This window comes from Pteronotus mesoamericanus, unplaced genomic scaffold, assembly GCF_021234165.1.
Source record: "Pteronotus mesoamericanus isolate MK-2021 breed Mesoamerican mustached bat unplaced genomic scaffold, CSHL_Meso_final contig_20, whole genome shotgun sequence".
Lineage (NCBI taxonomy): Eukaryota > Metazoa > Chordata > Mammalia > Chiroptera > Mormoopidae > Pteronotus > Pteronotus mesoamericanus.
Genome location: NW_026555085.1, coordinates 31,877,949 through 31,897,942, shown reverse-complemented (window position 1 = coordinate 31,897,942; position 19,994 = coordinate 31,877,949). Strand labels below are relative to the sequence as shown.

Genomic DNA, 19,994 nt, shown 5'->3' with positions numbered 1-19,994 from the left:
TTATAGGTCATATGCTCTATTATGAGGGAAAAGTCATTATACCCATTTTATAGGTGAGAAGACTTAGCTGCAGAGAGAATAAGTAACATGCCTAAAGACACACACACAACTAGCAAATTGCGGAGCTAGATACTGAGCATAGCTTTTTTTTTTTTTTTTTTTTAACTTCAAAGCTTTATCCTAACCACTAGCTTCTCTGTGCCCCCAATTAAAAAAAATTATACAAGTTTATACTTACAGTGGCAGCACTGAGTTTCTATACCCAGTACTCAATATGACTGATTTATTCTTACATCATTAATCTAGATGAAAATAACTGAAGAAGCAATTGCTCCAATTCCAACCACACATGGCAGACTAACAAGGGTAATAATGTGAAAGCTTTAAGTTCAATGGTATAGAAAGCTCAGAGTCTGTACAGATCCAAGTCTGCCTATTTAAAGATGCTATGGAGACTCTTCTGAGGTGAAAAAAGAGTCTCTAAAAGAAAAGTGATTTTTCCACTCCAAAAGGAGCCTCCAATGATGTTTGCATTACACCAACTGCAGTTTTGATGTTCAATATGAATGATGTCAAATTTTTATAATGAAAACTATTAAACCTATTCTTTTACTAGGGGGGAAAAATACCTGAACTATCTTATCACTACAAAGATTGTAAAATACAAAGGACCTAAATTCTCAACAGCTGGTTATCAAATACTATGACTATTAAATAATGCCATGAATTATTTAAGAAACTTGTACAATTGTAGGCTAAGTTTTGAACAAAGGTATAGTTAAACAGAAAGGAGAAAGCTATAAACTTTATAAAACATACAAAGGGAAATTCAAAGACATTCAAGTTTCATTCAAGCTTCTAAACATTTTTATGATGAAATGATATAATTTTAAAAAGCTGCTATCAGTCTGTTTATAAAATGTTAAGTCATTAGATATGGTGATCAAACAACAGTTAAATGATTTTCTAAATTTTATAAATGGTTAAAATGTGCAAGTACAAAATGACAAATAACTTTGTCTATGAAGTTATAGTTAAAATGTCATATAGAATGAGACTCTATGATAAAAAATACTGTTAATGAATGATTATTTCAAGAATTTTTCTGATATATTCAAGTAATCAAAGAAAATGCAGTATTTTCTCCCTACTAAGATTTGCTTGCCCCATTTCAGTTATGTCTCAAACTGACACTATGTCCAATATACCCTCATGTCCTCTGTGAACAAATCTAGGGGGATTGGAAAACCCCCACCTAAGGGTAAGTATTTTAACTCTAGCCTTCACATTTAAATCTTATCTTACAAACAGGCTATATACACAAAACCAGATTTTCTTAATGGTCTTTTAAATTCTTAGACTTTGGCAACATGACTTGAGAACAGCACATTGGAAGCTTGAATGGCAGAATCTATCAGACACACAGTTTCATCGATAACAAAATTCAAGGCACAGTCAAATGCAGTCAATGATGATCTGAATTGGAGTATGGGATTCACTGGTAAAGAACCTTCAAAATCCACCAATTGCAGCTTACCCGGCTCTGTGTTTGAGCTTTTTATCTAGGATCCCATCTCTGGAAACAAGTTTATTAAATACCAAAATGCCAATCACCATGTTGACCTGTCAAACAGAAACAAAGGTTGACCTTTCAATGATATTGAAGGGCATCAGGTCTCTTTCTCCTGAAAACCATCTCTATTAATTTACAACCACCACAGAAGTAAAGACTCACAATAGCAGTGACAGGAAGCACTTCTCGAATATTTTTTAAGTGCATAAAGGAATCCGGAACAATATAACAGTGGTGTGTTACTTTAAAGTTTTAAAGTACATTAAGTACATTTGATTTTCATGTTTTGCAGTTAACACTGAGAAAATTAACATTCAGCTGCCTAACTTTTAAATGGTGCCATACTATGCCAATCTGGCATTCTTCTGAGTCACCCCTGAATAAAATCAATTGGCTACATGAGTTTTACCCTATGCCTGAGAGTCAAAAGATTCTGAGTCTCACTGTGTCAGGCTAGAGTGAGCCCTGGCTGCCAAAGGTGCTCACGATTACTCCTAGCCCCCAGCAGGGAGAGCAGGCTGCTTAATTCCTCATGCTGTGTGGCCATTTCTCCTGTGGGGTGGGGAGCATTTTGATGCATCGCATTTTTCTAGTCAAAGGGGAAAGCCTATTCAACTCACTACCATCCTTTTAAAGAGGGACACTAACATCACTTCTTATAATGTGCTCTATTGAACACTTCTCAGCATTTTCTAAGACACTTACTCTCACTTAAAAGGATTTAAATACGGGTGAAACGAAATCACACATGTAGTATTTTTTTTTTCCTCAAGCAAAGTTGTAAAAAGCTGCAGAGATAACTGTGGTCTATTTGCAGCAGCTCATTACAATGAGTGCCCAATGCTCTCTAACCTACTCACACTTCCTGATAAAGGAATCCAGTCCAATGCTGAAACCAAGATAATCAAGGAAAATATTTCTTTTTTCCTTCCTACCCCATGATCAACAGAATCTTGGTGCTCTCCCAACACAAATTAGTGAAGACTACATTGATACTAGATTTTCACAAGCAGAATAGCTAGTTAAGAAAATAACTAGTGAAGAATAACTCTCAATACACTTTGGCCAGATTAAATATAAAGTTGAAATCTATCTAATTGCTGGTTAAGAAAGATCCAAAGCACTTGTTAGGTAGGGACTTAATGTCACTCTTAATAGCTTCCTGATGAGACACCATTTAAACAAGAGACTAATCTTCACACTTCTCATTATGTGAACTAAGAGAACAAGTATAGTTCATGATTCTATTTATCTACAATTTAATCATAAGGAGATTCATCACCAGGCCAAAAACCATACTTTTGTCTTTCAATTGTACACATACTCTTTGTTTCTTCATTTTAGGGTTATGTGTATATTAGCCTAGTAATTTAGGGAAATAATCCAATTGAGTAAATAAAAATTCAATGCAGTAAATGTGTATCTAATGGTTTCAGTTTCCCTATGCTCTTCTCTAACATTCATGCCTAGACTTGATTTCTCTCATGAAACTTTAATAGTTTTTGCTCTCTGTCATAGTTTAGAGAGCAAACTTTAAAGGAAGAAAAAGTCACAGAGTTATGAAAAGTGCTGCTAGCTCCCAATTTATTGAATGAGTTGTTCAAGAAACCAAAGGGTAATTTTCCAATTAGAAATCTCATTGCATAGTGATATAGATCTTTGTATTTAATTCAGACCATTTCTTTACACCCTCACATTTTCCAAAAACTTATTGGACAAGAAAAATTTGTAATCAATAAATTCAGAGAGAGAAGGACAAATTGGTAGGAAATTTTCATGTTCCTACAATTAAACATGCATAGGAATTATTTTACAGTTCCAAAAAGAAACATTTTAAATCCTTATGCGCAACATACGGCAGGGATTCTCAACTGTGTGTGATTTTTTAAGCCCAGGAAACACTGGGACATGTCTGGAGACATTTCTAATTGTTACTGCTAGAGGGTACTACTGGTATCTAATAGGTAGAGGCCATGGATGTGCTAAACAATCTTAAATACACATTACAGCCCCCCACAACAAAGAAATTGCAGGCCCAAAATGTCTGCAGAACTGAGGCTGAGAAACTTTGACATAAGGCTATCTATTTTTCTCATTGATACTTGGTAGCAGCAGCAGTTATTAAGATTAAGAGGTCTTAATAACTATGTAGATCATATAGAATAGTGTAAAGGTGAAATGATCATAGATGATGATATTCTATACATTAAAGAATTTCTTAAAACTTAAACTTCTTCAGAAATATGAAATTACTGTAAGAGAAATTCCACACTCTCACATTTAATTTTCTTCAGTCTTCAACATAAGAATATTTCAGAGTAATAAAGGACTGGATGGCAGTTGATATTCAACATTAAGTAATAATTCATATAACTTTAAAATTTCTACACAGCAAACATAAAATTATTACTCTAATTGAAACAAAGTAGTGTTTTCTCTGCTAAGAAAAAAAAATAAGTTGATTTCAAAGAAAACAAAGTTGATTTCGAAGTTTACCAGCACAACAGCAGCTGCAGGTCCAACAAAAGCGTAGAGTAGTCCTCCTTCAAGAGAGAGCCAGCAGCTGAAAATGAAATCAGATAAAAACTAACAAAAATTAGCTATGTGTTAAACCACAAAAGTGTGATACAAATAACTTGAATCATGCACCTAGCCTTGGAATTTTGGCATCTTTCAAAGCTTTGTAATTAAAAAAAATGTATAGAAGATGTGGAAGAAGCTAAAATTAGAGGAGTTCGTGAGAGAGAAATACTATATGAGTATACCTCTCACGGAAAAGAAACTTTTTATTATATAGTCTGACTTTCAGGCAGTTAAAACGTTTTAGACAAATTATTTTTGCAGTGAGTATTTATATTTACTTTCAGTAGAAAGGTGACTATTAAGCTTTGTAAATGCTGCCTTATATCCATTATAGAATTTTTCAAATACATTTTTAAGCAAGAACAGTTTTGAGCATGTTAGACATGCCATTTACCCAATCTTCCTTGAGGTCATTGAGGTACTGGGAGAAATTGATTTAAAAGCCATCATTGCGGCAAATGGATAATTTAAAGTTTGCATGCTTTTCTCTTCTAGTTTTACTTTTTCCCCCAGACTACTAAGAAAATTCACTAATGATAAACTTTTGATTACTAAATTCACCAAGAGAGGCAGGTTTGCATTGATAGGGACACAGCAACCCACTTGTGTAGAAATATTCACTCTGTGGCAGTACAGGGACAGGGAGGGGCCCAGGGCTCGGCGCTGGGGGCTTTGCAAGGCAGCTCATTTGCATGTGCAGTTTGGGAGGGTCATAGGCGGAAAGGAGGAGGGACCAATCGCCCACGGCTGCTGCCAAGGGTCATGCTTACCGTTTCACCCACCAATTTGACCCTTTTCTATATTAATTTCAGTCCACAGAATTGGCATGCTGCCTTCAAAATTAACAATTAACAATACTTGTTCTATATCTGTTCTAATAATAAACTTCTGTATTGCTTGTGGTGGTGGTTACATGACTTTAGCATTTGTTAAAACTCATAGAATTCTAAACCTAATAGGGTAAATGTTACTCTATGCAAATTATACCTTAATTAGCTTTTTTATGTTGGAATTATACATACACCCACACCTGTATCAATACATTCATAATACAAATGTGTGTCTATGTGAATATTCGAAGTCTGCATTTAGTTACTGCTCTTTCCCATACAACAGAGAGATAAAATTCTACTTTCCCACTTTGGGGTTGACAACTTAATATTAACTTTTTAAATAAAATACCTTGAGAAAAAACTCTTAGTCTGATAGAATGCTTCAGTTTGCTGTCTCTGAGACTGCCATTAAATTTCTACTATATTTTTGTGTAAATTAATCTTCAAACTTATGACTCTTGTTGTGTTGTATTGTATTTGGTTTTTATCAAATACTCCCTGAAAGTTGGAATCATATCATCCATACTCCTAATTCTTTCCCTGCCCCCAATACGGTGCCTTTCAAATACTGGATTTACACCAAACACGTACTATTACCAGAGGGAAATAGTACTGTAGTAAACATTGCTCAACATATGCTATTAGGGAGGCATTTTTGGTTTTGCTTTACTTTTGATGTTACAAGATGGCATTTTAAAAAAGTGCCCTGATAACACAAACTCCTTAAGTTCTTTGGAAGTTTCTTTTGGATGAGCAGGTGAAGTGATGTCTCTTGCAGCATTCAGTTTGGATCAACCCACCAGAGGGCCTACTTAGCTGTGATTCTTACCTCAACCTAAAGACAGTTAAACAGAACACTTCACTTTAAATCTTATTCTTCTGGAGATTATTATGCTAAGTGAAATAAACCAGTGATAAACAGACACCATATGATCTCACTTATATGTGGAATCTAATGAATAAAATAAACTAATGAACAAAGTAGCAATAGAGGCTTGGATACATAGAACAGATCAACAGCTGTTGGAGGGGAAGCGGGGCCGGATGAAAGAACATGAAGGAGCAAGAACAAAGAGCATATATGCATAACCCATAGACACAGACGGCGGTGTGGTGATGGCCAGAGGGAAGGCAGGGCGGGCTGGGCAGAAGCGACAAGGGCGGGGGGATGGGGACATCTGTAATAGTGTAAACAATAAAAATAAATAACCTTATTCTTACAATAAGAGGCACATCTCTTTCCCTGTTTCTCAATTGCTTCATCTTGAAAAATATGATGAAGTAAAAATATGCAAGTGCATTATTTTACATTTAAAATATTAAATATAAGCTTTACTTGTAAATTCTCACACACAATTTATCCATATCACAGCTATGACTAGGATGGGATGATACAGCACCCCTTTTTCTCCTTTCGGATTTCTTTCATAGCCCAGGCAATTCCTTATCTGCAATCTATTGATTCTCCTGTTCTGTAAGTTTCAGTATTACCCTAATGTAGCAACAACAATCGAACTTGGTTGATACCAGTTTGTATTATCATCAATAAAATTAAAAGCTCAGATCATATTCGAAAAGGTAAACAATATTTACCTACTTCTAAAAAAAGTGTGTTTGAGATTGAATGTGTACGTGCATCCTGAAATATCTTAAAAATCAAATACACTTGTGTCATGAAAAAATTAGAAATGGAAATAAGGATTCTGAACAGTGTTTGTGCATTTCTTTCCTAACTTTGTGCATTTAAACTACCTTACATCATTTCTCATTAATGCTATCCCTACCATTGCTAATGACTCAATAACAAAATGCAAGCCATCAGCAGTGCCAACCAAGACTAATGAAGTGACTATAAACATAACTTATCACAGTGGATGGACTTACTAGTGATCAGTGCCATATCCTTTCGTCCTGGTGAAGCCTACTGATGTGGCCACTACTAACGCTGGTAAACCTGTAAGAAACACATTGTCACACTTTACACTCCACTCTAACCACTGTGCATACTGGCTCAAAAAAAAGGTTGGATAAACTCAAAATGCCTAAATTGGAGGAATGTCTTTGGATGAATCACTTCATAAAGTATCTTTCCATTACAAAATTTCTTTGAAGTACAGAAATATGAGAGCGACAGCTGGGTTTTTAACTCAGTGCACTTCTCTGATGTTGCTAGGTTACCACCGCATTTGACATGAGTTTAAAGGAAACTAATAACAGAGATTTAGTATATCTTTTAAATTATTTTTCCCTAGGGGTTTACACTGTTATAAAGAAAATTTATAGTTATAAAATCAGAAAGGCAAAAAAAAAAATGGATGTCCTTGTATGATGGAATATCACAGAAATGGAACATTGAGTTGGCCAAATTTTGATCCACATCCAAGTTAATCTTATCACTTAATTCCTTATGATCTACTTATAATAACAAGAATGTAAGAACAGGGTTAAGGGCTCTAATGAATTAATTTCTGTGCTTCCTGATTATTCCCCTTTAATAATTCTGAATGAAGATCAGAAAATATATGCCAATTTCTCTTCCCAGACCTCTAGATAGGTAGCACTTTATGCATTGCTCAGTCTCTCCTGGAATTCACTTGGCCGCACACCTGAACCAAATCTGACCTAACATCTTTTAGTTTATGTTTGTATGAATCATACTTTATTCAAGTTTAACGGAACCTCCCTGTATTTTCATGACAAGAGCTCAGTCTAATCTATGTTGTTTAAATTCTTTTGTAAGTTCTGGCGGTACCTTCTTTTCCTAAAGACTATGTTTGCCTTTTTCAATTGTAAAATCCATCATGTAATCACCTTCTTGCATCCTCTCCACCCCTCCTCTTTCTCCTTCTCATTTTCCCTCCTTCCTACCATCCTCTTCTGTCAGTCTTTTCGAGTCACTCCATATTCATTTATGAGACTTAATGACAAGAACTATGGAGAGCACCTCCAAGGAACACACCTTATGTTTTAACAAATATTGGTCTCTCTCTAAATATACATATACATACAAATGTATGCACACACACATGCATGTATAATTAAATCATGATACATCACATATCATAAATCATGTATAATTATATATAATATATCACATGTCTCCTCTTCTTCCTCCTTCCCATTCTTCTCCTCCACTTCCTCTTCCTCCATGTCATTAGTTGACATTTTTGATTGACTAGAACAAGTTCATTAGAAAAGAAAAATTCTCTCCTAGGACATAGTTGAAGAATGAATAGTCTTCATTCTGTACAATTAAAATTTTAAAAATTTTTCTAAATTTACTATGTTGCACTTTGCCATAATAAAACTTGCATGCTGCTAGTCTGCCCATTTACAGACTTCCTGATGGTCTAGAGCCATCAATTTAGCATTTTTGCTACCCAAAGTTGTTTAATATTAGCTGTAAATTTAGAGACCAGCTGAAACCCCTCCTCAAGATCTTTGGTAATAATATTAAATAAGGCAATTGCCAATCTTGAACATTGCTACTCTTTATACTTCAAGGAGAGTCTTCTTTACCTGCAACCTATGTGTCTTAGATCTATGATACTAATTGATGAAAAAATTCAATATCAGTCCAAGTCTGGAAGGTCTTTGACATGAAATCCAGACAAAATTTTTATGAAAGTGTAAGTAAAATGCATTCTCTAATTTCTTAACTGCTTTCTCATTTATTTACTAGAGCAAAGAGCCCAAATACATTTGTCAGATGTCAGAGACCCTTGGTGAAACCTGATGGATAATCTTTAAGTGTTCTTTATCCTATTTTTCCAGCATGGATTGTCCTAGTTTTGTAATAAATCCACTTATTTGAAATTTTTCAGGCTCTCTCAAGCATTCTGTTCTCCATTCTTCTGGTACATTGGGCATTTGTTGTATATTTGGTCCAAATATCCCAGAGTTTCTGGTGCAAGTCTTTTGAAACTCAAAGGCAAACTCATGTCAAAATCCTGGGTTTTTTCTAAAACTAGTCTTCTAAATTTAATTAATTAATTAATTATAATTAAACATGAGAATTGGTCCTATGAAAGGCATAGACTTTCAAAATGTCTATTTCATAAGCCAATTTAAGAGAAAATTTTCCTAATAAAGATAGGCAAAGAATTAATTAATTCTCAGTTTGTCAATAATTCTGTTTTTCCTTTGAGGGACCAACTGACTACCCATGGGGTTTCATTCAATCTGAGTGGCTTTCTTCCTATAACATGAATAGCAAGCTATAGTCTTTAATTGTTTTGAGTGCTCTTAGGCATTCCTCAAAGTTTTCTTGTGGGAGGTACATGATAAATGTACATGATTTTGGGTCCTGTACATTTTAAAAGAGTTTGCATTTGCAGAATATATTAGCATAGAACACTTTGCTTTTCTGCCCGTAGATATCTCAGGCCTCATCTTACATCACTGGTGACCTACGAGGGCATCCTATATTTACTTTTTTAAAGTTCCAAATGCCTATTTTCACTTGCATAATCAAATTAAACACAAATTAAAGTAGCTTTAGGATAATTACACTCTAATGCTTTATTATGTAAGTATTCAAAGTCATCTGAACCAGAGCACAAAGGAGTATATTAACATGCTTACCCCATCCAAGGCACAAAAAGCGTTTCCTTATAAGCCGTGTCCTAATCTTTCCAGTTACAGCCATATATGACTGCCACGCCTCGGTCAACACCCAGCAGAATGAAGCCAAGAAGAAAAAGTGCAAAAATGCGGTGGTGGTTGTACAGATGCTCTGTGGAAACAAAAAAGACTCACACTGATCATGGGGCCGGAGCTGGTGGCGCGAGGGGGGGGGGGGGGTCAGGGGGCGGGAAGGAAATCACCTGTCCTTCAGACAATTGTTCCTCTCTGATGCATTGCTTTTCATTTCAAACGTCTACCTCCCCTCTGTGACAGAGTAAGTATTTATGGAAATTAGAAACCCTGTAGTCTTTATTACAATATCTGTGATAAAAAAAAGTCCTAATTCCATTCACGTGTTCAATTTTTTTATGAGAAGTCTAAATGTAAATTTAAACTCAAGGGAAATTAAAATTACCACTTTACTTGAATGTTTTCTTGACATACAATTATGGCAGTGGTCCTTTCTTTGGTTTAAGTTATAGACATCTTGCATAATTCTTTTGGCTGCATTCTCTATCCTTCCTTTATAACCAATAATTCTTTGTTGTTTTATCTGTGTCAATGTTAAGATAACATACCAACAGGCTTTAAGAAGGAAAAATTACTTTGCTATTATATAAGTGTGATATTCAAGATATGAGAACAAAGCATAAAATAGTTTGGCTAATAGCCTTGTACAAAAATAACATGTATTTTAGGGCACTTCATACATTACTCCATGTTATTACATTACAATGTGTGTCCTAATCAAATCATTTTGAAAAGCTAATCAAGTTACTGGCAGTGCACAGCTATGATTTCATAGATAATACCTTTTTAAAATTTAGGCCCAAATTATTCATATTATTTGTTTATTCTGGTGAAATTCACCAGATGTTTATTTAGCTTCCCAGTTCTTTCAATCCTATAAAAAGAAATTTACCATGTTTGTCTCACCAGATTGTTTTAATGATGAAGGATAATGTACAAAAGCTGAGTAGCACTTTGCTAGGCATTTAGCAAGTGCTCAACTGATTATGAATACAATATCATCGCTTTAAATAGTACTAACAAAGACGTTACCATTTTTCCTGCAGGGGATTTCTCATGTCATGTACTGCTTAAATCTACTTAGTACTTAAGTTTATTCTTACAAAGATGAGAACTTTCAGCATGATAAAGTCCGGATTTCTAGCACCCTCTTCCTCCAACCATTACTCTTGTTTCAGGAATAATGTATTAAATAGCAGCTTTAATCAACTGAGATTCCTGCTGTACAAGAGGTATTGAGATTTTTTCCCTCCAAATTAAGGTTTAAATATCGTCAGGCTGACTACTCTGCTCATTCCTAATCTGCAGTCTCAGATCTCAATTTGAATTTCAAAGAACACTTCCATTCATACCTGAAGACCAGTTATACTCATTCACATGTCACTTTCTTCTGCCAAATTATCTCAGCTGTGTGGGCTAGCAAAGCTATTCCTTCTCTATTTTTAAACTAGCAACATAGGGTTACACAAAACAGTCTAAAAATGTTGAAATGTTAAATGTTAAGTGCTGGATACACTGAAATTTTATAAGAAATAATAAAATGCTCAGATTCTCAATACAGAGACTTTTAATTTTCTATATATTATGTTTGCTAGTTTAGGACGTCCTGATACCCCCTTTAATTCTAATACAAATTGAAATACATGTAACTGTGGGCTGCTGACATTTATTTTAATAATTCCTGTCTCTCTGGGACAACAACAGGGCCACAGCATGTGTGAGAAATGTATAGTAACTAGATAAGAAAGAACCATTTCTGTAGGCAATAGCATTTTATTATGGTCAGATGAATATTCATACATGTCTTCATAGTGCTCCAAGTATGGAGGTAGGCGGTCTTAACCTAAGGCATGTATGCGTGTGTACCAACAAGGTCTAAAATCACAAAACTCTTACATGAAGAGTGTAGCAAAGTCTAGGATCCTGAGAAAGAAAGTTGTGTTTTGCTTCATCATCATGTGAAGAAACAGTATAAAATCAGATATTTTACATAAAGAAATATACACTGATTCATCTACTTACATGTTATATTTGCCAAGCTATCTTTTAAAAATACAACTTTTATAACTAGCAATTTTCAAACGAACTCTGTTATTTTATACATTTGACATGTCATTTTCCATAAGGGTAGCCATTCCAATGTTTGGCGCTTGTATTCTCTGATCTCTTCTCCCACATCATCAACTCACAAAGACCAATCCCTTGGATCCCTCAATACTGGGAATTTTTCCACTTAAAAATCCCAAACTCTGATACTCCTTTTCTAGAACCGGGTTTCATAGCTTGTCACACTGTCCAATTCCTGTTACCACGGGCCCTCCTGTCATCACCTCCAAACTTAGCTGCTTCCCAGCCTCCATGTGCCTGCTTTGGACTCCCACCACGGCCAGGTCTTCACAGCTCTCCAAGCCAAACGGAGACTCATGAGAGCCTCAGGTTGTAATGGGGTCCAGCCAGGGCCCCCCAAAAGGGGGGATTTGTAATGGTGTCCAGAACGTGGGGTGTCCAAGAAAAATATGGGATATTCTCTCCCCCCCTCAAAAAAAGTGGGCTGCCATGGGAGATGGGAGACATGGAACAGGGCGATTGAGAGTTACTTTGCATATAATAACAGGCCATGGGGGAACAATGCAAAGACCATGCTGGAAAGACAGGGTAAAAAGGACTCTTGCTAGTGAGCCATGAGAAGGTGCCATGTCGGGTGGGTTTGCATTAAGAACTGGAGATCGCGGCAACACAGCGGATGGTGCTGGGAACTGTGAGAGGCCACCTAGCTGAGCTCCGGACTTCTGTTCTTCTTCTGAAGGACAGTACCCCTGACTGGCCTGACTGGGCAACAGTAGGGGAAAGGCAGAACTGTGTGTGTTAGTGGGTGTTTAAAAGGGATTTTGAGAGTTAATGGTGACATTTAGCCATTACTCAAAATCTGTATAACTTTTGATTAAACAGTTCCTTTGGTTTTCACCAAACTCTGCTATTGTGAGCCATATTTTCTAAGGGTGGTGGGCAAAGGACTTAGAACAGAGGGACCCCAGGGAAGGGGGTGTTGTTTTGGTAATAGTATCTGCCCAGCGCCCCGAGTCGGTCCACATTCAGTAACAAGGTTCTCTAGCCAATTCTGACCCACCTGCCTTGCCAAATCCCTATCTGGTCTTGCTATACAGCTGATGAGTGTGGTTAACAAATATTCCAAAACTTGAAAAGGTATTTAAATTATAAAACTGAACACTGTTTACATCTACCATCCTTAAGCCAAATCCTTAGACATAATAGAAAAGATTTCATAAAATAACTGGAAAGAAAAGTATAAACAGTGGTAGACTAGACACTGTGAGAAATGCCTGAAGAACAGAAAGCAGATGAGCTCCAAAGGATACCACAACTCAAAGTCAGATATTTGGGAACACACCTTAAGACATGGAAAGTAGGAGATTTAAGATACATGTGTGACACCGAGGTCCTCAGATTGATTTAAAAGTACTTCCAAAAAGACAAAATAGTGAAAATTGGGGGGGGGAGGGGGGAGATGAATGGTACCACTTAAAGAAATATTATGGGAAATTTTCTTAGAACTTTAAAGACCCTCTTGGGTATAGGATAAAGATGAAACACACACATATACAAACACCCCACTTAGATATATAGTGATAAAATTTGTGAACATCAAGAATAAAGAGAAAAGCTTAAAAGCAATCTCTGTCAAAAGAAAGATTACTTACAAAGAAATAAGATATCAGGCTCCATGTGAGCAACCCAGGGTACAAGACAGTAGAATAGTGTCTTCAACATTCTAAGGGAAAAATAACTTTGAAGACAGACTTGTACACGCAGCAAACTATTATTCAAGTGAGAGGCAGAAATAGAAATATTTTTTAAATTGAAAGAAACTTTGAAGTTTACCACCTTAAGATTCTGTCTGAAAGAACTGCTAGACAGTATAAACCAATATTGATAATAAGTCCAGGAGGAGGGAATGAGCTAAAAAAGTAAAAGAAGTAATGGGTAGCAAAAAAAACATAATAAAATACATTAAGTTCAAATTAATATGTATTTTAAAAATATGTAAATATACATATTTACATTTTAAAAATATAACCAGTAGGACATAAATACCAAAATAATATTAATGAGCTTTAAAAGTTGAAAGAGATTAAAGTTACAAGGGAGCAGAGGAAAATAAAAGTATGTTGAGTCTCTTCCCCCACCCCTCAGGAATTTTAGAGAAACTGATCAACTCTAGATGTTAGGGGGGAAAATATGTTTGCCCATTTATATTAACAATGTTAAGGTAACCACAAAAGGTAGAAAAAAATAATGTATTTGTAAAATAGTGGAAAAAATATAAAACTAAGGAAAAGTTTATCAGTCTAGTTAAAGGTGGGCAAAGGGACAACAAACTGGTAAACATGATAAATAGAAAAAACAAAACAACAAGTAATTCCAAACATAACAGAAATCCAATAAATGAGAATGTTTTAAATTCACTAGTTATAGGCTAAGAACCTTTATATCAGATTTAAAAAATCAAAATCCAGTACTATATTTATGAGATATACCTCAAACCCAATGACATAGGAAGATTCAGAATAAAAAGGTCAAAAAAAGGAAATTTAGAAAATGGTACTATACAAACATCAAATGTCATGATGCTAATATTGAAACATTAAAAGAGACAAAGGGGTCTTTTCATACTGTTAAAAGCAGCAGGAAGAAAAGAAGTTTCCAAAGTAACACATTTCCATGAAACTAATAACAATTTTTCAAAGCATATAGAACAACAATTGAGAAAACTACAAGGATAAAATGTCAAACTAAGTTTAGAATAAAAGACAACATACAGTTCTCAGAAAGTGAGAGAAACAATGGAAAAATATTATTAAGTGTAATAATCAATAAAAGTGACTACTCTTTCTTTGCGATATTATACATAAGAAAAATAGCCCTGGCTGATGTGGCTCAGTGGATTGAGTGCTGGCATGTGAACCAAAGAGTCACCAGTTCAATTCCTAGTCAGGACACAAGCCTGGGTTGTGGGCCAGTCCCTAGTACGGGGCGGGGCACGTGAAAGGCAACCACACATTGATGTTTTTCTCCCTTTTTCCCTTCCCTTCCCTTCTCTCTAAAAATAAATGAATAAAATATTTTTAAAAAGGGGAAAAAAGAAAAATAGCATGTACATTTCTTTAAAATACAAATGGGATAGTTACAAAAATTAACTAGTCCTAGGACAGAAAGTAAAATGAATTCATGAAAGTATAATAGGATATTTTCATAAACTACAAAGTAATGAAATTAGAAATCAAAATTAAAATTCTGTATCCCTTAGGGGGGAAACTTAAATAATCAAGGAAGATAAATTAAAATTTAAATTATAAATGATTAAGAGCTGAAAAACAAGGCACTACACATATCAAAACTTGTAAACAAATTTTTATTATGGTACTCAGGATAGTTATAGCCTTATGTTAAAAATAATAGAAAATGAAAATAGACTATTTAAAGAAATCAAGAGAAGAAATTTAATAATAAATATAAAAGCAGAAATGAACAAAATAGAAACTGAAAAAACAGTAAATTTAATCTATAAAATCCAACCTGATTTAGGATGAAGATATCCGGTCAAGATGGAGGCATAGGTAAACACGCTTCACCTCCTCACACAAGCACAAAAAGAATTACAGCTAGACCTCAAAACAAATAACACTCAGAACCATCAGAAAATTGAGGTGTATGAATGTCCAACAACCAAGGATTTAAAGAAGCCACAGTCATCCAGATGGGTAGGAGGGGCAGAGATGCGAAAACAGGCGGAGAGGCCCATAGATGCAGTGAGGCGTGTTGATGCGGTATGGTATGGAGAGGCAGCAGCAGTGGAATGAATGTTTCCACACTCACTTGTGGTGGATAAAAATTGGCAAGCGATCCCAGCCCCAGGCCAGACTGCACAGTTCAGGGTTCCAGTGCCAAGAAGATAAATCCCTATAATGTCTGGCTGTAAAAGCCAGTAGGAGTTGGGGTGGTAGAAGAAACTGCTGGATTTTCAGGAGATTCTGCATAAAGGGCCAGCCTGGATTTGGAATGTACACAGACCACTGCCTCTGGGATTCCTCACCAGGGCAACAGCTGGAAGGGCACCAGTTGCCTAAGTGCAGTGACTGGAAACAGAGCAAGTACTGGGCAAACCTCCAGAAAACAGGCAGTGGCATTGTGCCCTCTCTGAGCCCTTCCCACCACACAGAACTACAAAATAGTGAAGTGGATTGCACTGCCCTGGCAATCACCTAAGGCCCCACCCCACACACTTTATAGGTGCCTTTTCTATAATAGGCCATGCTACTAAGACAGTGAGTAAGAGCAGTTCTATGTAATACACAGAAATAAACACAGGGAGGCTTCCAAATTGCAGAGACAAAGAAATATGGCGCAAATGAAAGAACAGAATAAAATCCCAGAAAAAGAACTAAACAAAATGGAGATAACCAACCTATGAGATGCAGAGTTCAAAACACTGGAGACCAGGATGCTCGAAGAACTAACTGAGTCTGGCAACAACATAAAAAACACCCAGAAAGAAATTAAGTTTACACTAAGTGAAATAAAGAAAAATCTGCAAGGAACTAACAGTGGAGGGGCTGAAGTTGGGATTTTAATCAGCAATTTGGAACATAAGGAAGAAATAAGCATTCGATCAGAACAGCAAGAAGAAAAAAAAATTCAGAAAATCAAGGATAGTATAAGGAGCCTCTGGAACATCTCCAAATGTGCCAATATCAGAATCACAGAGATGCCAGAAGAAGAGGAAGAGCAAGAAATTGAAATCTCATTTGAAAGAATAATGAAAGAAAACTTCCCTAATTTGGCAAAGGAAATAGACATACAAGTCCAAGAAGCACAGAGAATCCCAAATAAGTTGGAACTAAAGAGGACCACACCAAGACACGTCATAATTAAAATACCAAAAGTTAAATATAAAGAGAGAATCTTAAAAGCAGCAAGAGAAAAGCAGAGTTACCTACAAAGGAGTTCCCATAAGACTATCAGCTGATTTCTCAAAAGAAACTTTGCAGACAAGAAGAGACTGTGGCAAGAAGTATTCAAAGTGATGAAATCAAGGACCTACAGCCTAGATTACTCTAGCCAGCAAAGCTATTATTTGGAATGAAAACGCAGATAAAGTGCTTCTGAGACAAGGTGAAGCTGAAAGAGTCCGTCATCACCAGGCCATTATTACATGAAATGTTAGAGGAACTTATTTAAGAAAAAGCAGAAGATAAAAACTATAAACTTTAAAAAGGCAGCAAATGCACAACTATCAACAACTGAATCTAAAAAAAAAAAAATCTAAGCAAACAGGCAGAACAGGGACAGAATCATAGATATGGAGATCATTTGGAGGATTATCAGATGAGAGGGGGAAGGGGGAGAATAGAAGAAAAGGTGCAGGGATTAAGAAGCATAATTGGTAGGCACAAAATAGATAGTGGGAAGTTAAGAACAATATAGGAAATGGAGTAGCCAAAGAACTTACGTGCATGACCCATGGACATGAACTAAGGAGGAAGAGATTGCTGGAGGGAATGGGGCTACTGGGTAGAGGGGGGCAAAGTGGGAAAAATAGGCACAACTGTAATAGCATAATCAATAAAATATATATTTTTAAAAATCCTAACTGGCTTAAAAGGCCAATAAATGCCAGGTGGGTACTGAAAGTACCAGGAGGAGCACTTTGTGAAGTGTATACTGCCTGCCCACCATGCTGTCCCCTGGACACTAAATACAAAACAATGAATATAAATTGTAAATGAAAAATACAATTTAAAAAATCAGGACGGTGGTGAAAAAAAATGTTTATCCCCAAATGAAACGAACCGTTTTTAAATTTAAGAACTTGTCTCCATCTTGAGACAAAAGACCCTCAAAAAATTCCAGCCCTTTAAAAAAAAAAAAAGGAGGCAGCAGAAGGTACAAGGAATCTGGTTTTTATGAACAACAGCCACCTTTAAAGTAAAATCAAGATGACATCATATGATCATATGACCATCAAACTATTTTTTTTTTGGTGGAAGGGTTGGATTCTCAGTAGTAAGTAGTAGTTTATTAATTTCTTTACTTTCTTCCAAAAGCTATGTCTTATTAATTTTGTACTCTGCTTACTTAGTTTTGCTATTTGCTCATGAATAGTTTATTTTTTGTTCATAAACTTGGAGAATCTGGAAAATAAAAGGCCCATAAAACAACTAAACCTTTGGCAATTGTAATGTTTTTAAAGGTGGAGGACAAGACAAAATACATAAGATTAGGAATAAAAAAGGCCATAAGGGCATCATAGAAGAATAACAGGTACTATACATTCATAAAATTGAAAGCCTACCTAAAATGAATTTTTCTAGAAAAAGAAATAATCAAAACTGGCCCAATATTAAAAAAGTGATCTTACATTAAATTGAAAGTTAATAGAAAACCCTTCAAAAATGATAAAAAATTCAGAGAAATTGACAAGGAGTTCAAACAAACTTAAGGAATGTATAATACCTATTTTATAAACTATTTCCAGGCCATAGGAAAAGATTAGAAGTATCTGATTCACTATCAAATAAGTGTGCCCAGTAATGCAGGATGACTTAACATTAAAAATGACCTCCATATTATTTACTGTATTAACAGATCGAAGAAATCATATGATCGCATAAATAAATGTGAAAATATTTGATAAAAATTCAAAATCCAATGATGATTTTTAAAAATCTTCATTGCAAATCATGAATAGAGGAGAACAATTTTACTTAATAAAGTTTATCTCTTCAAAATCTATGATAAAATCATATCTAATAGTTAAATATTCAAAGCATCCCCATCGATCATTAATTAGGGAAGTATGTCCATCATTGCTTCTACTATTCTAGATTGTACAGGAGATCCTCACCATACAAGAAAAGCAAAAGGGAAAGAAGAGATAATACTGCTATCATTGCATACATATCCTTAATACAAAATCCAAGAGGATCAATTTTTAAACTATTAGAAATAATCAGAAGAATCAATAAGGTGGTTGAATATAAGATCAATGTACAAAAATTATATTTCCTGTACATAGATTATATACAAAGGTAATTTTTCTGTACACCAAAATATGTAATGGATAATGTCATGCAAAATTTCTAGTTAATTACAACAGATTTCTCTCTCTTCTCTCTCCCAAAGTGTTTTAAAATGACCAAGTTATTCAGCCACAAGAATATGAGAATAGGCAATGGACAACAGTGGACTCAAAAGTGTTGACAAATTCGGAAGATGTTGAAGGAAGAGAGTGTAACTGACTTACAGGGTCAGAAAAAATATAGCTTAAAAGCTTGTAGGGTATGGGGGGCGATGATGAAAATCCTGATTGTAATAGACTCATTACTCTGCACACCTTTGAAGAATTTAATACTTGGAAAGAGGAGCCAGAAAGAGAAGGAGGGCATAGATTTACATGGGATTGGCTAAAAAAAAAAAAAAAAAAAGTTGTTTGAATAATCTCTATATATAATAGTTGAAACTATTTTTTTTCTTAACTCAGTGCAGCCTTGCACTGCAACAGGGAGATTTAATCTCTGGATCATTGAATGGGTTGGTTTCTAAACTCAAGCACCAATATCATTAGTTAGTTGATGTTCAAATATATATATTAAACCACAGGGCCCTCTCCTTACTTCTACTCCCAGAATGTCAGCAGGTCAGAGATTAAAATTCTTCCCTAGAGAAAGAAAAATCTTCCTATTCTGGCTCATCCTTGATTAACATACTGTCAAATCTACCTTTCATAAGTACATCTACCAACATAGAACTTCAAGTCATTTTTCAGGCCTTTGCCTTTATATATGAATACACAGCAAAGGATAATACGATAATTGAAAAAAATATTCCAACATGAAAAAAGGAAAAGCAGTCAAGCAAAGAAAAGGAAAATATGAGAAGTAAGGAGAGAAAATAAAGGTAATAATGAAGAAAAACTTCAAAAAAGAAAGACTAAGTTTTTTAGAAACTGAGAAAAGAAATTGCACCTATAAAACCAATTTAATAGGAAAAGATTATCAGATGAAAGAAAAAAGTACTATTAATGATAACAAAAACTATAAAATACTTTGAGTACATTTAACAAAAATGTGCAAGAGCTTCATGTAGAAAGTTATAACTTTTAACTGAAGGACTGCATATGAGTTATGAGTAAGTGGAAAATACGTCAGGTACATGACTTGGGAGACTTGACATTTGTTTTATATCTTCCCAAATTGACAAACATATTCAATGCAATTCCCATGAAATCTTAATCAATGTTTTGCTTTTAATTTGACAATTCTAAGCCATAG

General features: G+C 35.1%; 1 protein-coding gene across 2 annotated transcripts in view; it reads right to left on the bottom strand.

The window, feature by feature from the left end:
* Positions 1–19,994, bottom strand: part of ADGRB3 (adhesion G protein-coupled receptor B3) — a 706,145-nt gene that overhangs the window by 50,147 nt on the left and 636,004 nt on the right. For both annotated transcript variants that reach the window (XM_054569550.1, XM_054569551.1), the window contains exons 20-23: positions 9,574–9,724; positions 6,874–6,943; positions 4,070–4,136; positions 1,538–1,623 (exon numbers count right to left, since the gene is read on the bottom strand). In XM_054569550.1, the coding sequence (XP_054425525.1) occupies positions 1,538–1,623; positions 4,070–4,136; positions 6,874–6,943; positions 9,574–9,724 (374 nt within the window). The remainder of the gene's footprint in view (positions 1–1,537; positions 1,624–4,069; positions 4,137–6,873; positions 6,944–9,573; positions 9,725–19,994) is intronic.